General features: G+C 38.5%; 1 protein-coding gene across 1 annotated transcript; it reads right to left on the minus strand.

The window, feature by feature from the left end:
* Window positions 1–8,490: 8,490 nt before the first annotated feature.
* On the minus strand, window positions 8,491–17,269 carry LSM12 (LSM12 homolog). The gene is made up of 5 exons (XM_087713639.1): window positions 16,907–17,269; window positions 15,148–15,281; window positions 13,234–13,343; window positions 12,099–12,225; window positions 8,491–10,506 (listed from the first exon to the last, which is right to left on the minus strand). The coding sequence occupies exons 1-5, from the start codon at window positions 17,025–17,027 to the stop codon at window positions 10,414–10,416; spliced, it is 585 nt and encodes a 194-aa protein (XP_087569765.1). The 5' UTR covers window positions 17,028–17,269; the 3' UTR covers window positions 8,491–10,413.
* Window positions 17,270–21,970: the final 4,701 nt, after the last annotated feature.

Raw genomic sequence — 21,970 nt, forward strand, 5'->3', positions numbered from 1 at the left:
TAAAATCATCCCTGCGTCTATTATTAAAAGCTCCTTGATGCCCAGCTAATATTGGGTTTGTTCGTTTAAGGAAGAACAGGCAGATATGTTACATGCTGTTCCAGGACATTCTCCTAACAGTGCATGAGTCTACACTTTATCAGAAAACCTGAGGTTATTGCAGAAATCAGCTTCCTGAAATGGCAAATCCCTTCCTTCAAAGGGAAACAACTTAGTTAGACAGAGGTTGGAGTCATCTCAACAGGAATTGGAACAAAATGCTTCTAGGGGACCCACTCTCCGATATCTTCATTTCCCCCACTCTAGAACTGATTGGATTCAGTCATGCTTAATCAAGTCAGTTTCAGATTCACACACATTATAAACATATGTTTAAGCTTTGTTTTGAGCCATACCAACCTTTATGAATCCAGTTCATTTGGTTTCTTAAGCATTAGCATAATAATGGAAGCTCAGAAAATTGGTTTAGTAAACTGTATAAATTTTAGAAGCCTTTATTTACTTAAAAATGAAAAAATATATGGTTTTGATAATTAGCTAGGATAAAGAAAGTAATGTGTTGCTAGAGATTAACATGTGTTTGTAGATATTTATACCTGCTGAGAGGAATATTGGAAGCCACTTCTTTATATCTTTTTCCCTTCCTTGTCTATTTTTCTTTACTTTTTTCTTTTCTTGGACTTTTTGATTTTTCTTTGACTTTTTCTTTTGAACATAGCTATATCCTTCTCTCTTATTCCCCACCTTAGATCACAGTCCCCATCACTCTTCATTTATTTTTACCAGGAAGGACACATATTCTGCCACTCTTTAAGTTTTAAGCATTAAGTTACGTTGCAGAAAAATGTTGCTCTTTTGCTTGGAGTTTTAATACTTCCAAAAGATTCTTGAAACAGGAAGAAAAATGTTTGGTGGTGCTGAATTTGTCAGCCAAGCTGATAGGCTAATTGACACATCATACAAGAATAATAGATGGGTTCTCACAAACTTTGAACCACAAAGTATCAATTTTAGCCTACGGATTTGACTCCAGATAAAGCAGCTGCCAGTTGCAAGTTCCAAGAAGATGCATCAAAAGTTATATAACATATGTGTTAAATTTTTGATAAAGAAATCGAGGTGGGGGGAAAGACCCAAACCCAACCTTGCTAATTTTTAACTGTAGTATATAATTTACTTCTTTAGACAACATCCAACGTTCCTGAAAAACATTCCAGGAATGTCAGTTTTATGAATCCTAACAAGAGGCGGTGATCTATTATCAAAACTGTCACCATTCAGAATTGACATATTTTATGAATTCTGTGGTATCTGACAAGAGGATGCACAACAATGCAGCTATTATGTCAGTCTCCCTGTCATTGGGGGAGAAAATAAGAAAGTGTAAGTATAATCTTTATTGTCATTGTACTTAATACAACGAAAGGCCATTCATCAGAGAAAAAAAGAGATAAAGATTTGTTGTATGGATTCCTCTGTCCTGTAGGGTAAGGAAAGATGTGGATTATATGAAGGGTGTATCTACAGTGTCATCTCGGTTTCCCACATGGATGCATTAATGTCTATTAGAAACACAGAGTCCAGCAAGGTATTTGGACAGAAGCACTTGTTTTCACATTCTCTGTAATTTTGAGTCTAAATATATATACAGGTATTAATATGTATTAATACATAGCACATAGATTAATATGGAAATGGACTAATTGCCTACCAATCAATGAGTATCAAGGCAACAATGAAATTGGGTCACACAATATTATTGCATACAACTGACTTGCTATGTGAAGAAATACTTCTTTAGAACAGAAACCAATCATATTGATAAGGTATGAATGAACTCTATGTTACCAAAATGGGGAAATCATCATCTATTCCAGGCTATGTATTCTATCCTTTTTAGGGAAATTTATTCTCGGTTCATTCCAATATTTGAGCTGGCAACTTTGAATATAAGCTTTACTTCTTCCTTGGATTGTGGATTGAGGTAAGAACCCAAACTAATTTCTAACCAGCCCTATCAAGAATTTGATGACTTTCAGTGGAGATTGCATCTCCAGGATGAAGTTCTGTGCAGTGATGGTGTCCCACTTTATGACTTTTATTTTTCTTTATTTTTTTTTATAAATCACCTTTATTATTTTTTATAAGTGACTCAAGGTGGTGAACATACCAAGTACTCCTTCCTCCTGGTTTCCCCACGTTCTAGTAACAGGTAACAGGTAGGTGAGACTAGCCTGTGCAGAGATTTTAAGAGAGACAGGGTATCCCAGAACTAGATGCTGAGGGGTCAGCATTTACATCAGAGGAAATCTCTCTGCAAGACTTTTGCAGACGAAATGGAGAACTGAATATTTCTCTGGTAAAAAAAGATCCAATAATCCTGGTAGAATGAACAACCAGTGAATAAGACCAAATGCTTGTAATTTTTTTTCCAGACAAGGTAGCTCACCAGTGCTCCTTACATTGCTCCTCATAAGACCTTTGTCATGTAGCTTAAGAGCTCTGGGAGACAAAGGAGTTGTCTTGCCCAACTCTTGGTCAGTGCCATTGGATTCATATATTTCCATTTCTATTCGCTTTCAGACATTTTTTGTTAATTACTTTTCAGCTTTAGGGACTTATGGATCAACAGGTTTTTCTTGAAATAAGATAAGTTTTTTTTAATTCTTAGCAAAGTAAGTTTTAAATACAAATTTAAAAAAGAAATTCGAGGGTAAACAGACTAAGGATCGAAACTTGAAATAAGATTTGGAATTAATGATAAGAATGCTTCTCATGGGAAAATAACTTTTATTTGAATCTTTAAAAACATGATAGCATGGAAGTTTGAAGACTGAACAATAGGGACAACTGGAAGGGAATAAAAGTACTGTTAAAGGAGATGATCACTTAAATTTGACTATCGACTATTAATACAGAACGTAGCAAAATATTTTAACATTCAATATATTGAAGGGTATTTTTAAATATATCCCAAAATTAATTTTTAAAATACCTGCTTTTATAGATACACCATGTTTAAATGATGTTATGGAAAAGGAGTAAGTTTTACCAGACAAGACTAAGACAGATCTGAAAATGGATTTTAAAATGCCAAACTATAAGAATGATATGGAAAAAGATGCTAGATTGGGCATACAAAAGCAGCAGCTCATATCTTAGGAATTAAAAGGAATATACAAATAAAGAGAGTGATTTGGATAATCTTTTTATATTGGATTTATAAAAGAGGCTTGTTAAAAGTTTGAAGAATTTTGTAAGGACAAAAAAATGAAATCAAGTTTGGGGACATTATTTGAAGTTCAAGTTTATTAAAAATAAAAGGAATATAAAGTTGGTTTAGCTGATCAATGTAAAAATAGATATGTTGTTGTCTCTGGTAAATCTTAATGGACTTTTGTTGACACCAAGACTCAAAAGACAAGGTTTATAGATTTGTTTACAGGTAAGAAATATGGGAAGAGACTATTTGTTGCATTTTAAGATAAAGTGAGAAGTAACTTTAGCCTATCATACTTAGTAAGGAGCACCAGGACAAAATCACATGTTGTACTTAGCAAAGCAATATATGTTAAGTCTGAAAGGGGCTTCATTAATATCCCTGCATTAAGTATTAACTAATTAATTGTATTATAAAGAAGAGGCATCTATAAATGCTAAGATCCTTGCTATCTTTGGGACCATATTCTCTGGCTGAAACTGTTCAGCCAAAATGTGCCAGCAGGAAGGGGATGTAGGTATCCAATTCTTAAAATTCAGGAACTTGAACTGAGGTAGCAATCCTTTCTCTCTGGAACAATTGAACTCTCAAGTTCAGGATGCCTCTTCCCTGTTAATATTTAGGCAGACTTAAAACTTCACTATCCAGCAGAGGTTTTGGTCATAGGACTCAAGACAGAAATGCAGGAAATCTTTTCCTAGGATCCAAGTTCTCCAAAAGCATTATCTTCTCATCTGAGTCTGTTTTTGGATTATTATTTTTACTGTGCTCAAATGCTTCATAAATTGTTTGCTGCTACACTTGAACCAAACGTAAATAAAATGATAAATTGCTCAAGACAACTTGGATATTCTGTTCCCTATCTTTAGGCCCCAACAAGAGATCCAATCATTTATTTGGCTGAACATGCTACAGAACTATATACAGAATATTCTGCCAAAAAGCCAGTATTTTTTTTAAAAAAAGTGTGCATATTTGAATTTCTGTGACATCTACAGGTCCTATTGCAGGAATTAAATAGAAATAATAAAAGCTGAAATCTCCTTATGCTGGAGTCTAGTCTAGTGTCTTCCAGGAAAGTCAGCTTACAGTAATTCTACCATCATCCCACCAGAAAGGATGTTGGGGCATGATCCCACTCCAACATAGCAGGAACCAAGTTGCAATTTTAGGCAACCTCATCCATGGCAAATTCTGATTAGACTGCCTCATGGCATTGTTTTCCATTATCTTGGTATAACAAATTTAGGACTAAATATTTTAACTCAAAAGCAGTACCATTACAAACTGATGACTGTCTAAAACTGTGAAGGCCAATTGACAACTTGAATGACCCTGGGTTCAAATACAGCCCCTTTGCTTCAGACATATTTTTCTCTGTTAACCAACTCTTGTTTTGTTTTACACATTCATTGATAGATGGCACTGCTGGTCTATATTCTCTAAATTCCTACAGTGGGAAACCTAAGAAAACCCCAACAGCTTCTGGACTGTCCCTCAATACATATCAAAAGTTATATTGTATTGTACTGTACTGTACAAATTGGTTGAAATACAATCCTTGTTCTGATAAGCTCTAGACTAGCCCTGCACTTAATACATCCACTATTTTTTTTCAATGCCTTCCTGCTCTTTTGTCACTGTGAAAACTTCCTTACAATCAGGTTTGCAATGGTAGCTTTTGGTACAAACCATTTTGTCAATTATTTTTATCATTCAGTTTTTATATATGATTAAAGGCAACAAAACACATCAAACACTTCTTCCACCTATTTTCGGCACATCCACCACCCTGAGAGTTGATAAGGCTGAAAGTGAGCGGCCCAAGGCTTTCATGCCTATTGGAAGTTTAGAGCTTAAATCTTGTTTTTTTAGGGCAGCATCTTAACCATTCCAACAAATTGGCTTGTATTAGTCTGCTCTATTTATTCTCCATACCTTTTTTCAGTCTACTGCAATGTCTTCCTCCTGTAACGTTTGTATTTCATCTTTGTCCAGCAGTCTTATCTTGTGAGAAGTCACGATCCAAGGCAAACTGAGATTCCCATCCCCATCAGCAACTTAATTTGGTCACTTAAATGTTCTCAATACATGTCGCTTTATTATTCGATGTACATATTATTAGTCTTTCATTTTGTTTTGCTAGTGTAGAGTGCCTGGAGGTGACTTTGAAGGGAATATTCAGAAGCTATTACAAAGCAATGACAAAAATGTTCTTAAGAATTGGGAAGATATGGTATTAGAAAGAGGTTTAGACTGGTTACCCTCTGACTCATAGGGAAGAGATGGAAGTAAGAACAAACTGACTTGCAAGACGTATTTTGGCTCAGTTCAGATGTTACATTATCCCAAATGATAGATTCACCTATTTTTATTTTGAAATGGTGAGTGTTTACATGTGCCATTTTATAATATTAAAGAACCCAGGGGAAATATATTTAATTCACAAAGGACAAAACAAAAAAGAACTGTGATCTATCACACTATGAAAAAAATGCTTTTCAGGCCCTATTGAAGAGGACACTGTTTGGGAAAATACTGTAACCAGTTTAACTGGGGGGGGGGGGGGGATAATCAAAACTCATGTTAAAATTTTTTTAAAAAAAAAATCATGGTAGGATTGTCTTCTCTTCATTCTATTTTTATTACTAAACAGCCACTGCTTCTAATTATACACAATTTAAAATTAACTTTCACTTTTATACAGCAAACATCTACAAAAATGCCTCAAACCATAGTTCTTAACTACAAAATTACTAAACTAGATTAAGATTGGAGCCAAGGTGGCGCAGTGGTTAAATGCAGCACTGCAGGCTACTGCTAGATCAGCAGTTCAGCGGTTCAAATCTCACCGGCTCAGGGTTGACTCAGCCTTCCATCCTTCCGAGGTGGGTAAAATGAGGACCCAGATTGTTGGGGGCAATATGCTGACTCTCTGTAAATCGCTTAGAGAGGCTGAAAGGCCTATGAAGCGGTATATAAGTCTACTGCTATTGCTATTGCTATTAGGCGTTAGAATGATCTGATGGCTTCTTTTTAACAGCTCAAGGATCAGTCTCAATTGTTATCTGTAAGAGATCAGATTTCTTGGTATTGTAGAATTTAAAAATACATGTTGCTTGCTCTCAAATGCCAGGGCACGTGTATGATATGTAGTATTCTTGCCGTTTCTGATTGGGAGAGTGCAAATAACATATTGAATACCTAGCATGAACAATCACGTTTATGGCTTATGATTGTCTTATAAACTGTTGGGCATTTCTTGCTTAGTTCAATTTTGTATATGGTTAACAATTTTATTACTCACCTGTTTACAGTATACATATCATTTCAATTAGCATTGCTACATTAGAAATTAAACCCTGTATTTGTGCCTTTTTTTCTGTTGACACATTCTTCCAGATCTGAAAGCAAGTGCCAATACAGGATGCCAAAATCAGTACAGCGTAGGAGAGCCGAAGGAAGGTAGGGCAATCCCATTATTTTACAATTAATTCAAGGCTATAGTTTTTCCCCCGATAGAACATCTTTTTAATAAAAGTTAAACTGAACCAAGTTCACATTTGGAGACCTAAAAGCAACTATGCCCTAGACAAGCAGGCACAAATTATTTTACATGGGTGTAAAAACTATTATTTAAAAAAATGTATTGATGGTCTGTCAGCCAAAAAGCAGCGTAAAGACTAGAAGGAAATCAATTATTATGCACTACCATGTTTCCCTGATAATAAGACAGGGTCTTATTTGCTTTTGCCCCTCGAAATAAGCGTTTGGCCTTATTTTGGGGGAGGTCTTATTATTTTTGAGGTGCAGGAGGCGACGAGCATGGTCACCTCATGGCTGCTGCTATGTTGCAATATTTCGGCTTATTTTAGTGCATGTGCTCAAAAGCCTGATTGGGCTTATTATCTGGGGGTCTTATTTTCAGGGAAACAGGGTACATGTGCAGGCCCCAAAACAGAATCTGAGCTGGAAGAGACTAGCGTGGCAATTGAATCCAGGTCCTCCTTTATACAGGAATACAAGTTAAAACTTCCCAGAAAAGTATCTGCCTAGCCCACACTGGAACACACCATTATTTTGGATAATTCACTCCACTCTCTAATTGCTGTTTTTTTTTTAAAAAAAAGGTTTGAATGTGCTTCCTTTAAGGTAATTCCATTATATAATGTCCTGCACTCTAGAATGAAAGAAAACAGGTCTTGACCTTTTTCTGGGTGGCATCCTTTCAATTGTAAAGAGGGCTATTTTATTGCTTCCATCTTTCTTGGGCAAACATTTCTTGAACTTAACTCCTTGTGCTTACTTTCTAAATCTGATTACAAATACCCTTCTGTAAATATGTTCCAATTTCTCTGAATCCTTAAAATAGGATGCCGAGAATGAGACATAGTATTCAAGGTGAGGTCCAGCCAGAATAAAATGAAACAATTACCTGTTATGATTTGGAATTATTTCTGATGCAATGTAAAAACATATTGCTTTGCAGTCATTATTATAGCATTGATTCCTGTTCACTCTGCAATTATGTATCACTACCTAATCAGTTACTTCACTTTGCATTTATTTTCTAAAAAGTCCATGCTTCTCTCATTTTATTGTATCTAGTGTGCTTCCACTAGCCTATCAAAAACATTTTGCCTTCTGGATTTTGTTTTTTTGTGTCATCTGTAACGTCAGTTAGCACTCTCTACAGCTCTTCATTCAAGTGGCTAATAAAAGTTGATCTCTGTCACTTTACACCAGTTTAATAAGGAACTATTCATACACACTTTTTGAGCTAGCTATGTAGTCACTTCATTCTAATTTTCTAACTAGAATGTCTTGAAGTATTTTGTCAACATGGGAAATCACCCATATGATGTGCAGGGAAATTTATACAACTCCACATTATAGTGCCTGTTCTAGAGAACAAATGCATAGGGCTTGGTTTGTTCCATAAAACTTTTCTGCTTTCCATCCATATTACATTAAAGTTGCACTGTCTTGCAAACATCAAAAATATTAACTCACACATTTTACAAAAATATCCAGCAATTTATCTTTCATAGAAATATAGAACTGATGTAGGAATATGTAAAATAGGCACACTCAAAAGAACATGAGAGTGCATAAGTTGGCATGCCAGTTTGCATATAATGTGCAACTGTGTATCCTCATGTGTTCTTCAATTTCAGCAAACAATGTTTTCCAATTCTGTCGAAACCCCCCCCCCCGACATCCTCTGCCTGCACGCTTAAATACACAAACCCACCAACACAAATGCTTGATTGATGGTTAAAAAAAGTCTGGGTTTTTATTGGTTTTGCTAGACAATGCTAAAAAAAATCCCTCCATTCTGAAAGGCAGGGCTTGAATTATTTAAATTTTTATCCTTTTGTTTAGAAATAACAAAAAGGGGAAAAGGGAGAAGAGATCATAGCAAAAAAAAAACAAAAAAACCAACCCAACAGCACCCTCCCATCCTATGTTATCTTTGTATCCTATGGATCTTCAAAATATTTATTTCCAAACCAAGGATACTTATGAATGACCCTGCGAGCAGCAAGTCCAGGAGAAGTAAATCGTACAAATGCTGACCATTTCAACCATTTAGCCAACAGCAGCACATAGACATATGGACAGAAATAATACTTTTTGGACAGTGTCTCCAAATGACCCTGCAGCTCTGCCAGAACAGAGATTATTTCCATTCAAAGAATCATACTTGGATCCCTGGAACTACAGCTAATGTGCCTGATCACCACCTACAAAGAAGCTGAAGTAACCTCTCCTCTTAACAGTGATATAGCCAGCACTATCCACAGTAAGTCATGATGTCAAAACATGTGTCATGTGACATACAGATGATATACTTGCATCATGATGCTTTACAAAGTATTCAAGTTGCATCACTTGTACCAAAACACACATATCATTTACTTCTCTTTGCCCCTCTGCAAATGCCATGGATACAGCTGTACACCATTGGAAATATATTTTTACTATGCTGAAGAGAAAAATCCCACTGAGGCAGTTTTATTCTTCTGCCAATTCAGATGATTTATTTTCATGGGTAAAAGGCCAATGAAGGACTAAGGACAATCACATGTGAATTCAAGCCCAAATCTTCACGCTCCTGCCCAACCCCAATTGGGTCACTATGGGCAATACACAAATCGTTCCTCCTATATTACACCCAAACAACCTTGACCTAAGGAAAATCTTTGGGTGCTTCATTGTGGTCAGTAGAACAGCACATGAGCAAGAGGAAGCTGCGAGATCTAGTTTTCATGCCTTTGAGGATAGAATGATTCCACTACTATGATCTGTAGCCTTGGTTAGCAGTTCTAATCCAATGGCATTAACAGAGCTCAGATTTGTGGCAATGTAACATAATGCACAAGATAAAATTTATGGAAAGACCAAACGCCCGTGCCCTAAGTATGCATTCTGAATAGGGCATGACCCACTGAAGCTCAAGCTTCAGCAGACATATCTGATATTCTGAATTATTCCTAAAAATGACAACTGCAGAAAGCTTGATTGTTAACAAGCATAGAATTTTTTTTCTGCCATGATCCCAATTTTGAATACTGCGAGAAGCAGAAAAATATTTAAAGGGTATTTTATTTATATATATATTTATTATATATATATTTTGAGATAAGAAAAATAAGGCTAATTCAAGCCTTGCCTTGTGCAAACGAAAACCAAAATGAGATCGCCAGTCACAGAAAAGTTCCAATTACATCACTACAGTCAGCTTATTATCTTCTGTTTCCTCTATTCTTTTCGCTTTTTTAATGTGATAAACTAGGGAACTGAATTCTCCTAGTGTATAGCAGGAACAGGGGTGGCATGGAATTGATTTCAGTAAAGCAGAAAAATCTGGGAGGGAGAAAAACCTCAAATACAAGACAGCTGACTGTTCTAGGGGGGAAACCTGGTGGGCAAAAAGTAAAGAGTCTGTTAGTCAAGTAATGAATGAGTTTTTAAATTATTCTCTGTTTTTGTCTTTGAAGTCTAAAGTTCAGAAGCTGTGGGTCCCATCATTACAGGGTAGCCACGACATAGAAGTGGAACCCCCCTGCCCTCCCCTGACCTCTTTTGAAGAAGTCTTTGTCATCTGCTGCTGCGTGTTCGAAGGGTTTCCCCCCCACCCCCACCCCCCGCAGGAGCACTCTGTCGCAACCAGGAAGGGCAGACGGGACTCAGGATGAGAGGGCGCTTTCCTTCTGTGTTGGCTGGACTTGTGAACGCTGCATCAACTTTTGGCTTTCGACATCTCTAAAATGTTTCTCGACCTGAATGGAGAAGGAGGCAAGGAAGTTAGCATTCATTTTAGACAGCGGAACTACTGGTATGTTCATGAAAAGTAATGGGTCACGAGGCTGGAAATGTTGATTACAAAAAGATGGGTTTACAATAGCGTTCCCCAACCTTTTCAGCTCAGCAGACTGGAGGAAACCATGGCGGCAGAGCAGGAGAGGGAGTGGTTTTGTGCGTGTCACTTTCATAAATGCACCTGTGTACCTATGCGCCATGCCCCAACATTTCCATGGCCCGGTTCCCGGCAAAGACCGGGGCTTGGGGACCACTGGTTTACAACACAGTTTGAAATTAAGGGTCACTTATGAACCATAAAAGAAATCAAGGTTTATTTTTTAAAGAAAAAAACCAAGGTGTCTCACTGTATCAATGGATTGCATATTAGCATTACATTCTTTGACATACAAAACATGTTTATATATAAAACTTGAAACATGACACATGGACATTTCCTATAGTCCTACTATTGTAGGATTGTTAAATTCCATTCTATACTACAAATACAACTACCACTTTAATCACGTGAATTTTAGCTTGCCTCTTATTTGATCAGATTTTTAATTTTTAAAAAAGTTACAGGTAGTCCTTGACTTACAACCGCAACTGGAATTTTAATAAGTTGTGGTCATAAGTCGAGTCATCGACACAATTAAATCCAATTTTACTGTTTATACAACGGTTGTTAAATGAGTCATGTAATCCTAAATTGGAATCCATTCTCCTGAATGGATGGTTTTTTCCTGCCATAAACTGGCAAAAAATGACACAAACTGTGGTCATGTGAGCATGGGACACTGCAACCAGTCATAAATATGAGCCAGTTGGCAAATGCCCCGAATGAGATCATATGACCATTGGGGTGTGTGCATTAGAAACATTTTATAACAGCCAGAAGTGCTTTAAAGGCTGTAAACTACCCTTTCCAACATGAACATTTGTTAAACTGCTAGTCATCAATCAATGACTCTCTGTATTGCTTGAGGCATACAGGTGATGGAATACGCACCTGCAGCAGCAGCAGAGGGGGAGGATTTTGCCTGCAAACTCAGAAGATTCCCAGAGGGAGATCCAGCTCAAGACTACACAATCCTAGACTATAGAAGGGGAAGTAGCTAAAGAGATTTAAGGTAACCACCCCCTAGAATCTCACTGGATATATCTTGTAGCTTAGAAAGTTACAGCTTTAGTTTGACAAGAATCTGCCTATCTGGTGTAAGTAAATAAAATATTGGACTCACTGTTTCATCTCTGGGGCTAAGCCTGACAATATGAAAGCTACATTCATACCTTGCATCACCATAGGCTACTGAAGTGTCATTACTGAAACACGCATAATTGTCTGAGTTTACAGAATATAAGCAGAAGCTAGTATTTATGAGTTATAGTGGCTGAGCTTCACATATATTCCAAAATCAAAACAAACCATTTTATAGATAAGAAAAATATGTGAATTCAATTTAAGTTCACTTTTGAATCTGCATGATCAAGATCAAGTTTGCTTGTGCACCTGTTTCTTGAACCCCCTTTTCTCTTTTCCCTGATACCCCTCTGATCTTTGTATACTTACTATTTTGCGTACATGACTTAGGGCACTCCCCTCTTTGCCTTTACAATTTTCCACTTGATATGGAGGGGCAATGACAACTTCTTCCATCACAACTATATTTTTCTCTTGCCATTTACAATCTTTAATACTGGAGAAAGCAGAGAAAAATTTATTGCTTTCACTAATGAAAATTCATGGCAATTTGCAATGGAAAAAGGGAACAGGATAATGATATTTGTTCTTGTCACCAACTGTCCAATGACTTTCTTTTTAGTCCAAGAACAAGTACTCCTGAATATTCCTACAGAGGTAGTCCTCGACTTACAACCATTCATTTAGTAACTGTTCAAAATTACAACAGCACTGACAAAAGTGACTTGTGACCATTTTTCACATTTATGGCCATTGTAGCATCCCATGGTCATGTGATCAAAATTAAAGTCCTTGGCAACTGACAGCTGCAGGGTCCTGGGGTTATGCGAGCACCACCTTCCCAGCTGGCTTCTGATAAGCAAAGTCAATGGGGAAACTCAGATTCAATTGCAGTGATTCACTTAACAACTGTGGCAAAAAGATTGTAAAATGGGGCACAACTCACTTAACAACTGCCTTGTGCAAACGAAACTTTGGGCTCAATTGTGGTCATAAGTTGAGGACTACCTGTACTAGTTTTTCATGCTGTAAATTTTCTGTGAATAGAGTTAAATTTTATTTTAATCAATCCATAACATTCATTTAACATTATCCTCTTTTTCAATCATCTAAATATCTATACATGCTTTATAATTATAGAGTATATAGTTTAGGTTTACATAATGATAAATTATGTTTTTATTAATAAAATATGATTAAATTGGTAAACATGTCTAACACATAAATCATAAACGTCAAGGAATTGCATTACACATAATGCTAGATAAAAATGAAATAAACTACATTTAATGGCTTCATATGATATTTGAATGCTGTTGTGTGGTTTTACCAAACTGACTTGAAGTATATAACAGGTATTTAAGCTATAAACTGGTTCTTTTAATGAACAATTATTCAGCCTTCACAATAAACCAGTTTTAATGTACTCTATAAATGTACATAAACTCTATTAGTAGTAGTGCCTACTAATACCATTATAACTACATAAATTTGTGTTACTTACGTCTTGTGTATAGTCTGAAATAATTGCTGTCCTTCCAAGGAGACCCCAGCACTAATTGCATATGCTTGGCTCATCTTTTCTTCCTTTTCCATCCGTGCTTTGCTTGCAAGCTGTAAAGGTGCATGAGAGATGCAGTAACTTTTAGTCTTTAAATGGAATTCAATTTGTGGGATGTCTGGATAACAGAGATGGGACAAACCCCATCTCATGAACTTAAGTTGTTTAGCTAGGTGAAAAACTCTCCAAATCAAAACAAGAAAAACACAAGATAATTTTAAATGTGGAATGGGGTAGTTTTAAGAAGATTAAAAGGCAGAGAGGGAAAATGACCAGCTGACATATAGCAATCCAACCTAATATCCAAATCCAGGAATTCTGAGAGTTGACGTCCACACATCATAAAGTTACCAAGTTTGAGAAACACTACTCTAGAAGAAATGTACAAAATGCTCCACCTGTACCTTTATTTGTGGGAAAGAAAGTTAGTTAACTAAATCCATTTGTTTTATTTCTTTGGCAAGAACTAAAATGTGGTTATCAAACACAAACAAACCTCCATATTCTCTCAATTAACAAGTGCCACTGAAGGCTTTGACAAACGAAGTCACTTAATTGGGAATATGCCCAATAGGCATATAACAGAACTATATTTTATAGGCAAATCCATTTTCCCTTGTGCCATAACTCTGTGAAAACCTAATCCTCACAATACTATCATATGTCCAAGTATATCTACCCATGTATAACAGCAACAGCATCGTCATTATTATCCTTCTTATCTTCTCTACTACCGTGTCTTATATACCTATAAGTTATATAAGGTATATCATTATTATAATTATTATTCTGTTACTTTGCAGGTACATTGAAAGCTTCTGCGCTGGAGACAAATTCCTTATGTGCCTAATCACACTTGGCCAAATAAAGTCTTGTCTTCTTTTTAGCAAAATTGCACTACAAAATCAAAACTCTGAAAAACAGCAGTACCTGCCTTTGCCATAATAGTGATAGTTTTCCAAGTTGCAAATACCCAATTGGTAAAATTATAAATACTGCTGTACATTTGCATTTCCAGTGAAGTCAAATTACTTGACACTTGGTACATGAATGAAATATGTATTATTCAGTCTTCCAAATGCCTCATGAAACATGTAGAAAATAGGAACTTCTGAACAATAGATTTCTCCCATTACCCCTACAAAATAGTTACCCATCTACATATATCTATCTATATACATCAGTCACTCTCAACTCAAGGCAATCAAAGGTAGAGCATCTATGGGAAAAGGAAAAGTTGTTTTAACTTGCAGTCCTTCCAAATGAACTTATTTTTGTGGTGTGGTAAGAGAAAAGTCAAAGTTGACCACTACTGCTGATAAAGTCAAGAGAATATTAAACACATAGTACTATATTTCTAAAGCTAAAACAATAATTTGATCTATTCATGAGAAGGATTGCATAAACTAATTCATTGTTTATAAGACAGCCATGTTAGGGTTTGAGAATTCTTGGATTAGGAAATAGAATAGAATAACAGGACTTTGGATGTCTTCTAGTCCAACCCCCTGCTTAGGTAGGAAACCCTACACCACTTCAGACAAATGGTTATCCAATCTCTTCTTAAAAACCTCCAGTGTTGGAGCATTCACAACCTCTGAAGGCAAGTTGCTCCACTGATTAATTGTTCTGCCAGGAAATTTCTCCTTAGTTCTAAGTTGCTTCTCTCCTTGATTAGTTTCCATCCATTGCTTCTTGTCCTGTCCTCAAGTGCTTTGGATAGTTATATACTAGAAAAATGTATTACTAGAAAAAATATTAACTTCAAAACTATACTGTTTTGAAAAAAAACATTTTTGCTGTGAAGTTTGTATATGTACTTTCAATATTTTCAAGATATTCACGAAAGATTCTTACCTTGCTAACATTGAGTGAAGCTAAAGGTGGGGGTGTTTCTGTGCGGTCATTAATTATGTTAACTTCTGATACATACTGTAAATTTATAAGCAAGATATCTGCATGGTTAGGTTTACCGCTTGAGGAAGGACATTCTAGGGAAAAAACATTAAGGAATATACAAAAGTTGTATAGCAATTCAGAGAATGGTACACTTCTATAAAGGAAGATTTTATCTTTATAGTACATCCAATATAATCAGGATTGCCTCCTGAAAAAATTGCAAACAAATTCAACAACACAAGATTGGTTCCCTTAAAATATCCAGCAAAGGTTCTACCTATATACCATAAACCAAACCTTACCAATGCAACAATCATTTTCTTAGTAGCTTTATCAGTCTCTCTGTAAAATTGCTGCAAGAGAATACATCTCTGTGGACTATTCATTTATATCCATGAGGTTGCTGTCAAATCACCTAGAAAACTAATTTCATTGTTAGTCATTAAAAAAAATGAAGAGTTTTCTGGAACAGGTTAAAGCCTCCTATCACAAGACTGAAACAGCATATTGTGCTGTTACTCTGCACCACCATGGATACTCCTTTTTTCTTTGAATTTATTTACAGTAGTTCACCCCTTCAAAGCCTTGAAATGAACTGCACATGGAAGAAAAGGTATGGAGTTTCAGTCTCCTGAACCCATGTTCACTATGACATTCTAATCAAGAAAATGGTTTCGGGCTACTGTATCAGCTATGGGTATTATTTCTTAGATCAAGAAAGATGTCAGATAAGACTTTTGCATTATTAGGTTTCTTGCCTTTTAATAGCTATGTCCATATATAACACCAAAATAGTCTAATCACATCTCATCATTCATTAATTTGAGTTCTTCAATTCAAGAACTATGTCCTAAATGCAGTGAAGATCTATAGCAGTTGCAAGAAATAACTATTAAAAACTTCAACACACCTTTCTTTTTGCTGCAAATCTTTTTCCAATTAATATAACAGTAAGATATCTCAAACCAAATATTAATGTAAACCTACATTACATTACACACATACATCAAAAGCAATTACATAAACACAAATGAAGACTTGCATAGACTGTCTTGCATAAATACCTTGCCAAGATTAATCATACACTCAGATTACTAGCCATCAAATACTGAGAAATCAAGTGTTACACGTCAACAAAATTCTGCACCACTCTCCATTTCTTTTCCTCAAAACAGCTTCCCCTATCTACATAAATTATATATTCTTGACATCCCCCCCCCCCGATTTTTCTTCCATTTCTTTTACAATATCAGAAAGCACTTCTTGGGCTTCAGTTTTCACCTCTGATCCATTTATTAGCACCGAGTTTTCTCCCCTTCCTTAACCTAGTTAACTTAATGGCTCACTTTCCCCCTTTCCTGTACAGGTTTACTTCTGTCTCCAATACCATATGCAAATAGTAACTACCTGGCTTAAATGATACCCAAATAGCCCTTCAGTCGAGTCTCCTCATTCAAAATTACCACTCCTCCCCAAAAACCACGCTCATCGGTTTCCACGAGTCTTTGATGTCGAGCTCACTCCAGCAACAGCCCTCAACCTCCCCAAATCTGCCACAGTGCCTCAAGCATTCCCCTCATCCGCCGAAGAGGGTCGAGCTGAGGCAGCTCACGTGCCCCCTTCGCTCATGCAGCTCCCTTCGGCAGGCCCAGCGACGGCGTCCCCTTGCCCTGCCGGAGCTCCCCGCTACCCTCCACTCCCTTTCCAGTTAGGATACTGAGTGCCAACATCTTGCTGGGGTAATCAAAAGCCACCACCTCGCCTTGCAGCCGCTGCTCCTGGCAAGTCCGGCACGACACCTGGCTGCCCACACTGAAGTACTCGCCCGGGGCCGCCATCTTGTTTCAGGCCCAGGCCGCAGCGGCGGCACCCTTCGCGCCCCCGCTGCGCCTCTGTAACCTTAGCTGAGGTGGCAGAAGGAATGGCGCGGGAAAGGGGAGCGCCGAACCCGATCCCGGCGCGCCGAACCGGGCCCGATGCGGTCGTCTCTTCCTCTTTTTTTTTAGCCACCTGGCTCCTCAGCCTAGGCGGAAAAAAAAAGAGGACGAGTGGCCAAGGCGACGGCGCCCCGCCTGTACGTCAGCCCCTCCCGCACCCACGCACGCACGTGACGTCACCCAGCAAAGCGAGGAGCGGTTGGCTAGCTGTTCGGCGGTTCCTTCCGAGGGCGGGGCGAGCATCCCCAACCAACGTTCGGAAAGAACACCACGGGGAGCAGAGGCCGGTTAAAAGGGGGCGGAGCGCCAGGAAAGGGGCCGGTCCTGAGCCGGCGAATCTCCCGCGTGGGGATGGGGTGGGGGTGGGGGGTCGAGCTGGGAATCGGAGATGGTATTTTATGCAGATTTTCCCTGAAGTAAACCCGAGTAAGTTTTTGTCTGAACTTGTTAATAATATTGCTTTACTGTCAGTGTACATTTGTACAATGAGATGGGTTCAGCTCCCTCGGTGCACACACCCCAACACAATATAACTCATAGGGAAGACAAAAAAAAGTAACCCAATATTAACAAGCACCCAGTCTCATTACACCAATGAGAACATGTTACACGTTTATTCTCAATAAAAGACCATTGTATAGAGCAATGGCCCTAATTACCAGCGGACGCATATCGCGGCTACGATCGTAAGTCCGCTGAACCGAGAGAAATTGGAGGGCTTAGAGGCTCCTTTTGAACAAGCACGCCTACATTTCAGTTAAGGCTGCGGATGATTCAGTGTTCGAGAGTTAAGTTTAACCAGCAGTAAATTGCCTACGGTGGGGCTGCAAAGTCTGAAGTGGAGGACGGTCAGTGCATCGTCCCTAAGGATGCAATGCTGTTTTGGTGGCGAATAAATCGAACTCCCATTTACTTCAGATGAAGAAGTTAGGACCATTCATTAGTTTTAATAATTGTCATTCCTCCAGGAGCCTAAGATGGTGACCACAGCATGCTCTTTCCCCGACATTTTACGACTGCAATCGTATTAGATTGCGAAATAGTCCCTGGCGCCCAAATTATCCGGTCTGGATCTGAATCTCCAATGCCTTTAAGCCTTTCAACTTTACATCACTGTAGCTTTCGCAGTTCTAGCTCAAAGCTCGCGATTTTCCATTTATCCCCTCTCAGGCAGACATTTATATGTTCGGAAAGAATACTATATAATTAATTTATTATGGCAAAACATTTTTGGACAGCTTGCAAATGTCCAAAGAAATAGAAGGAATTTATGGGGAAAGTATAGAAACTGTTGGTCTACAAAGTATTATCAACTCAAATATTTTTCTTGCAAAGCCTTTTACATCAAGGAGTGGAGGGTTTCCTACCTAAGCAGGGGGTTGGACTAGAAGACCTCCAAGATCCCTTTCAACTCTGTTATTTTATTATATTATACTGAGTTCCATAGATGGATTAAACTAGTTCAAACCGAGTGTTCCATGTTTAAAATATTGTATTAATGGAATTATAATAGATAAATCTTTGTGGATAGAATATATTCATTTTTGCAAGAGACAGCCATGTACCAAACTTTCAAGTAGTCCTACTTAGTTTTGAAAAAAAATATTAAATGGAAGGGTGACAGTGACAGGCATGTACTTTAAAATATCAGTTGCAATTCAATAGATTTTACCTTGAAATACATATGGATAAAATAGGTTGCTACTATACTTGCAGTCCTAAACAGAACAGAAAATCATTGACTACAAAACATGTACAGAATTGGTAGAAATATGGATAATAAGTGACTGCACTTTTTCTGAAAACAGAATCACTATTTTGGACAAATAAGATTTAGGAGCATACATTAAAATAGACTTACTGACTTTTCGTAAAAGTGAGACTCCTGTATATTGCAATACAATACAATACAATAGCAGAGTTGGAAGGGACCTTGGAGGTCTTCCAGTCCAACCCCCTGCCTGTGGGAATAATGGCAGAGACCTGCTCCCAGAGGATGTGCCATAGTGTACACGAAACAATGAAAGCGCATGGGAATGTGGAAAACAGGATGAATGAATCCTAAAAATAACTGGCCACAGGCAAGCTCTGGCCCTAAGTGATAACATTGTATGCTAATGAGTGTAATGAGAATAAAAGGGGGCTTCAGAGTCTGTTCTTAACTCTTATCCCGAGACATCTTGCCTGAGTGTCTTATTCCTCATGAGAGACCACCACACGTGGTGACCCCGACGTGATCCTGTGCCGACGGGTACGTCCCTACTAACCCTCTGCTTACCGCCTGGAATAGGCTCGGTGCACCCGACGACATCGCTGGCGACTGACTCTAATTCGTAAGTATGGGGGGTGGAATGTCTGTAGCTCAGAAAGTTCATGTTGAAGAGCTTAGGCAATTAGGCAGGAAAAAATATTTAAGCACCCAAGACCGTAAAACTACCAAGCCTCTCTCTAAATCAGAGGCTGTCAAATTGCTTGCCTACGTTTGGGCTAACTGTCCATCTTATCCGGAACATGGCTCCTTAAAAGCTGAGACATGGAGGAAAATTGGCGCTGTCCTCCACAAGATTCCGAGGGCTCCCCCAGATGTTCTTTGTGGAAAATTGCCTATACATTGATTCAGACACATGCTGAATCCCCTCTTCAGCCGTTGTTGAATCCACCTCCTTATCAAACAACGTCTGTTATGTTAACAACTCCTGCTCCAGACTTACGGGTTTGCCAACTCACGGCTCCTGAGGGTTTTTCCCAACCCATATGCTGTCAGACTACTGCTGACAGCCCCTCTGGCCATGCCCAACAGCCAGGAATTATTAGAGGAGCTTATCAAAAAGCAATAAAAGAAGGAGGTCTAGACGCCTCCGATTTGCAGGATGCTGAGTTGTTTCCAGTCACACACCAAAATACACAAGCAGGTATTGTTTTTGACTGGGAACCCATACCTCTGGTAATGATTAAAGAATTAAAAACTGCGGTAAAGGATTATGGAATTACCAGTCACTACTCCAGAGGACTTCTTAATTCTCTAGCGGGTGCCTATCAACTGCTACCGCAGGATTGGAAAGATTTGGCTCAGATGTTGCTTAATGGAACCCAGTATGTGGTGTTTGAGTCCGAGTACAAAAGGGAATGCTTAATAGCCCTACTATGTGTCAGGCTTTTGTGGATTTTGCATTACAACCTTTCCATCTACTTTTTTGGTTTACCATTATATGGATGACATTTTGGTTGCAGCTCCTGGCCCAAAGGGTACAGTACAACTTATGCTATCGGAGCTTGTTACATTATTGGCCACGTTTGGTCTTCAAGTAGCCCCAGACAAGATTCAGACCCATGAACCTTTTTCCTACTTAGGCCATAAGGTTTTGGCCTCGTACTCATCTCCGGTAATACCCTCCATCAAAATACCCTCGCCTTTGACTTTGGTTGCCTTGCAGCAAATTTTAGGCACCATAAATTTTGTAAGACCCTTTTTGGCTCTTACCACCTCGCAATTAGCCCCATTATTTATGGCATTAAAGGGACCTTTAGGCCCCTCTTCTATTGTAATTCTTACTCCAGCCCAGGAGCAAATGTTTAGTTTAATAAATGAGGCAATGACCACCCGTTGGGTGGATCGAGCTCTACCAGACCACCCACTCTCATTGGCAATCTTTGCTACTCCTCCATTACCCACTGGGGCGCTTATACAATGCCATGACAAAAAGGTTTACGTTGTAGAATGGTTACACCTCCTTCATACCCCACGTAAGTCCATCAGTTCCCAGCCTCATTTAATGGCTCTTTTAATAAATAAGGCTTGCTTTCGAGCTAAATGCCTTATTGGTTTTGATCTTGCTGGTTTGTATGTCCCCATTTCTCTTACTGTTTGGGAACCCCTCTTGGCCACATCTGATGTCTTAAACTTTCCTTGACCGATTGGTCGGGTTTTGTGTCTTGTCATTTACCTTCTGATCCCCGTTTTCAACTTTTCCTCAACGTTCCCCTTTCCCTGTCTACTTCCTTGATAACTTCCCCTCTTTCGGATACATTGACGCTTTTTGTGGATGGGGGAAAAACATATGGTTCTTGTGTGTGGCAACAGGATGGATCCTGGCACACAAAAATCACCCCGCCTCAATCCTCTGCTCAACGTGCTGAACTTGCCGCTACGATTTTGGCTTTTCAGACTTTTCCCCATTTACCCTTTAATTTGATTTTGGATAGCCTTTATGTGTATCATGTTCTTATTTCTTTGCCTAATTCCTATGTTTCTCCCTCTTTGGACAACTCTCTCTTAAGCCTTTTTCTTACCCTTCAACTCCTTTTGCAACGTCGCGTTTGTCCCTTCTTCCCCGCCCATATTCATAGCCACTTGCCTTTTCCGGGCATGCTTCAAGAGGGCAATGCCTGGGCGGATGAAGCTGCTTCTGCAGCCTCCTCCATTTCCCCGGTTACTCCATGGGATAGTCATGCCTATTTTCATCAGAATAAAAAAGCTCTTATGAAACAATTTTCTCTTTCAGCTCAGGAGGCATCAGCCATTATTCAACAATATCCTACCTGTAGCCTTCAAGCACATGCAGTTCCCCAAGGTGTCAACCCTCGGGGGACACAAAGTTGTCAATTGTGGCAAATGGACGTGACTCAATATTTGCCATTTGCCATTTGGAAATATTTACATGTTTCCATTGACACCCATTCAGGCTTTATTATGGCCACCCCCCCCCCCCAATGGGGTGAGGCCACCAAACATGTTATTAATCATTGTATTCGGACTTTCTGTATTTTGGGTAACCCAACAGAGTTGAAAACTGATAATGGCCTGGCTTACACTAGTTCCGCCTTTGCGGCGTTTTCCATCGCTG

Source organism: Thamnophis sirtalis, unplaced genomic scaffold (genome assembly GCF_051295495.1).
Source record: "Thamnophis sirtalis isolate CommonGarterSnake01/CBP01778 unplaced genomic scaffold, rThaSir2_p1.2 scaffold_4, whole genome shotgun sequence".
NCBI lineage: Eukaryota > Metazoa > Chordata > Lepidosauria > Squamata > Natricidae > Thamnophis > Thamnophis sirtalis.

Bases quoted from the DNA above. Each gene is read 5' to 3' on its own strand.
- LSM12 (XM_087713639.1), bottom strand. From the start codon at position 17,027: ATGGCGGCCCCGGGCGAGTACTTCAGTGTGGGCAGCCAGGTGTCGTGC. The intron at 15,282-16,906 runs GTATCCTAACTG...TTTTTTCCCTAG, and splicing joins CAGCAAGATGTTGGCACTCA to AATGTCCTTCCTCAAGCGGT. The intron at 10,507-12,098 runs GTAAGTATACAA...TTCTCCATTCAG, and splicing joins TAAGTCATGTACGCAAAATA to GTCGAGAAACATTTTAGAGA.